Source organism: Nicotiana sylvestris, chromosome 10 (genome assembly GCF_000393655.2).
Source record: "Nicotiana sylvestris chromosome 10, ASM39365v2, whole genome shotgun sequence".
Lineage (NCBI taxonomy): Eukaryota > Viridiplantae > Streptophyta > Magnoliopsida > Solanales > Solanaceae > Nicotiana > Nicotiana sylvestris.
In genome coordinates this window covers 148,763,248-148,767,522 of record NC_091066.1, presented here as the reverse complement: position 1 = coordinate 148,767,522, position 4,275 = coordinate 148,763,248, and the positions used below count along the sequence as shown (strand labels likewise).

The 4,275-nt window shown below is 34.8% G+C and overlaps 1 protein-coding gene across 1 annotated transcript; it reads left to right on the top strand.

The window, feature by feature from the left end:
* Positions 1-864: 864 nt before the first annotated feature.
* On the top strand, positions 865-1,823 carry LOC104211976 (uncharacterized). Its single transcript, XM_009761138.2, has 2 exons — positions 865-1,176; positions 1,380-1,823. The coding sequence occupies exons 1-2, from the start codon at positions 865-867 to the stop codon at positions 1,821-1,823; spliced, it is 756 nt and encodes a 251-aa protein (XP_009759440.2).
* The last annotated feature ends 2,452 nt before the right edge of the window (positions 1,824-4,275 follow it).

Here is a 4,275-nt window from a genome sequence, read left to right as displayed (position 1 = left end):
AAAAAGTAAATGATCACGGTCGCATGCAATATAATTTATCCAACTACGAACCGGGGTCGAATCCCACAGAGAACAATATGTAGGCGATTAGGAATGTAAGAAAATTATCACTTATCGCGCAATGCCAAATGCTTAGAATATGGTTTGGAAAATATTTATATCTAAATGTGGAAATATAAACTAACCTAGAAAGCAATTAAAATGATCAATGGCTACAAGTATGGTTGCATCGGGATTACACTCGAGTAACGATCCAATGTATTTCATGACTTTACAAATATGAGCTAGTTTATGCTAATTAATCCCCCGTTGTTGATTTCCTTAGTCGTATGTTTCTTATAGCTATGATTTAGTTGTCTCTATCGATCATGAACTCTCCAACTATCATAATTCTCTCTCAAGTAATTATGATAATTTACTAGACGCACTCTCTCAAGCTACGCTAGCTAGATTCGCATTACAGTTCACTTAGATCGCACCTGAGGTATCGTTATCTCTACTCCAACCTCTAAACCCTCGGTTATGACTCTCGCCTATACTTCGGGAGTGATGTTGTTCAAACAATTACATAAATATGCACTCTCTCTCAAGCAGATACATAATAAATAGGCACGGCTAATTGAGGATCCTTTCAACTAACCAAAATCAAAACGTAGTTAAACAAATAGGGATTAACAACCAACTCAAAACTATATTAATATAACAACAAGTTCATCCACAACGGTTTCACCCAAAACCTTAGATTACCCGGTTCACTACATTTGGACAAATATAAGGTCCAAATTCAAGAAGGGACATTTACAATTACATGAATTGTACTTTGCTACAGCACGGTCATATACTCTGGATGAATTTAATGAAAGGATGTTGAAGATTGAAGAGGTAGACCCACATGTGAAATCTTACCTATATGATATTGGCTATCATAGATGGTCAAGAGTACATGCAACGGTGTATAGAACTTTTACTATGACATCAAACATTGCCGAGTCGTTGAATGCTGTAACAAAAGAGGCAAGAGAGCTGCCAATATTTGATCTATTAGAGTATATGAGGACGCTTCTTGAACGTTGGACGAAAGAGAAGTTATTGAAGGCAAAGGGTACTTTCACGTACCTTGGGTACAAATTCAACAAAGAATTGGATGACAACAATACATTATCTCAGAAACTAAGGGTAAGATCTGTTTGTTTGGTGCAAAAAAAATAAATTGCTTAATATGCATTGTTTCCAGATTGTAGATAAACTGTAGTCAAATTATGGGTAATTGTAGATTGTAGATAAGTTGTAATGTATTTGTAGCTCATTTGTAGGTAAGTTGTTGATAATCCATTTTAATGATTGATGTATTATTATTTCTGTTTGGTCTTCAATTGTAGGTGAGGGCTTCAACAGATCATATACATACTGTGTTAGATGGTGTGAAGCGGTACATTGTGTGTCTAGAAAACAAGAAATGTAGCTGTGGACAATTCCAACTTGATGAACTTCCATGTGCGCATGCTTTGGCAGCATTAAGGCACATGAAGGAAACATACGAAAACTATTGCTCTCCGTATTATACAAGGAAGAGCCTTCTGCTTACCTATGAAATGCCAGTAAATCCTCTTCCTGATGAAAGCAAATGGGATGTGCCACAACATATTTTGGATGAGGTAGTAAAGCCACTGGCGGGAGATAAAAGGCAGCCAGGGAGACCTCACAAGGAAAGATATAAAACATTTGATGAAATAAAGTCAAAGAAGTACAAGGTGTCATGTGGAAATTGTGGAGGTGAAGGGCATAACAAAAGAACTTGCAAGAATGCGCCCAAAAAGAAATGAATATCATGTAGTTAAAATAGTTATTCAAAATAAATGTTAGTGAGTTCAAATTATCTGACTTTTTTTGTGTAATCGTTCAAGTTTTTGAAGATGATTATGAAGTATACTACAATTTGTGTATTTGCGTTTAATATGATTTTATGTATTCTGTCAAGCATCTAAATTTGTCTTTTTTTATAGCTTAGTTAAACTTTAATATTTACTATATACAAAACAACTAATATTAATGAAGAATTCATTCAATGTAAACTGTTTCCAGATTGTAGTTAAAATGTACTTTAAATGTAGTCTAATTGTAGTCCTGTTAATAATTTGTAGACGATTTGTAGTTAAAATGTAGTTTAAATTGTTGTCTTGTTAATAATTTGTAGATGATTTGTAGATTAATTGTGGATAATTTATTTATATGATTCCTGTATTTATTTCATATTTTGGTTGTGTACCTTAATTATAAATGACAGTTATATACAGAAATTACCTAGAACTTGAAGGTATTTCATAAAAATTACTTGAAGATTAAAGGCAAATTGTATTCTAGCAAATCAGAGTACTCGAGTTTAGTGTAATGAAGATAAAGTGCTGTAAACAACCAAAATGACATATTTCCTACAGTGTATTCCACTTCAACTACAAAATGACATCAACTAAACTAGGAACACAACTCTATTTCTTCTTTCTCTGTACTCTAGTCCTCTCATTTTTAGCAGGAGCACCCTTCCTCCTTACTAGCCTGCCTGTAACCTCACTTTCACTGATTGACCCATCTTCTTGCTTCTTTGTAGCATAGTCTCATAGTAGAGCTCCATAGCATCTACGGTGTTGGTCGATATCAGAAAGATCTTCTTTTGGGATTGCCAAATCTCCAAGGCTAACATACTCCGCAAAAGCCGCCACAAATACACCACAATCGCTGCATAAGATCAAATTTTTTTATTATGTAACAATTGATTAAAATAAAATAATTAAACATATAGAAAGGGAGAATAGTTTTTTTGCAGTGATCCTTCCTTTTGCTGTGGAATCTCCGCAACCATCCACTGTATGTTGAGAGGGTCTGTAACTGGTTTCTCAATGTATGCCTTTGTGGTCTTGAAGTCAATGTCATTACGTTTCCCGTAGAAACCAGTGCAAGACAAATACAGAGGGATAATGATTGAAAACTTATCAACCAATGATTCAACAGTGTTATGACGGTTTGAAGACACCATGGAATCATAAACATAAAGTTGCTTGTCCGCTATGTCGAAAACGAGTAACAACCAATGGAAATTATCTACAATGTTCACAGGCATGATGACATAGTCAACTACATCTCAAGCAACATTAGCAAGAAGTACCTCCTGTTTATCACCTTCATAACACTCTTCACAGAAACATCTATGAACTCTCGAAGGCTTGAGAGTTCCTAAAAAACAGCCTTCCTAAATTCAGCTAACTTTCCATCAACCTAAAAATTAAATATATAATTAGTTGGTAATCTTATTCAAAGTGCTACAGTTCCACTACAATTTAACAAAGATTTGTGCAATACCAACATGGCTCAATATAGAATTATACCACAAATTAACTACAATGTATAACATACAATAATTGTTATGGAATGAAGTTAAATTGTAGCAAAAAATGTCTTTATATTGTATTTATTTATATTACCTGCTCAATCCCCTTTTCCAACTTCCTGAGCTTGCTAGTCACAGATTCAGTGTCCTCTTGACAATCTGTATCTTTGGGTTCAAATGTTGGAGAAGCAGCAATTGGAACCTGTGATGATTGAGCACCATGTGCATCTTCATACTGAATCTTGTCTGGCAGATTAAGCACTCCAATCTCTTCTTCAGATTCAGTGATGCTTGTGAACTGAATGATGGAAATAACAGTTAGTTCAAGTAAATAAAAAAATGTAGATTAATTGTAGTTATTATGAAGGTAAATGTAACATCATACAAAAGTGAAAAAATATACCTTGAGCCACTCAGGCTTGATCATCTTCTCTTCAATTGCAGTTAACCAAATCTGGCCCTTTGTAGCTGACCATCTTAAAATGCGAGGTATAGATTCAGAACATCTCATCAAGCTCCGTACTGACGGACGAGCAACACTCATATAGCCACACTTGCAAGGCTAATGAGCATCCCCGTATCAGATAAGAATGCACATGGGAATTAAGACGATGTCAGACAGATTCAATAACCTGCTTAAAGGATTTGATACCCCATGGGTATGACTCAAAATTACCAGACTCTATCAGAAAGAACATAAACTTGTCTATGAAAGACACATGGTCTTTATCAGAAGGACAAACAAAAAATTCCAACAGATAAAGAATGCACAACCTCACTGCATCCTCATCGTTTTCCCAAGCTTTATTTGTGACTACATTTTTCAAATGCCACTTTTCAACCCTTTGTTTGTTCGAAAAATAGGTAGTCATTAAATGGCTAACATAAGTGGA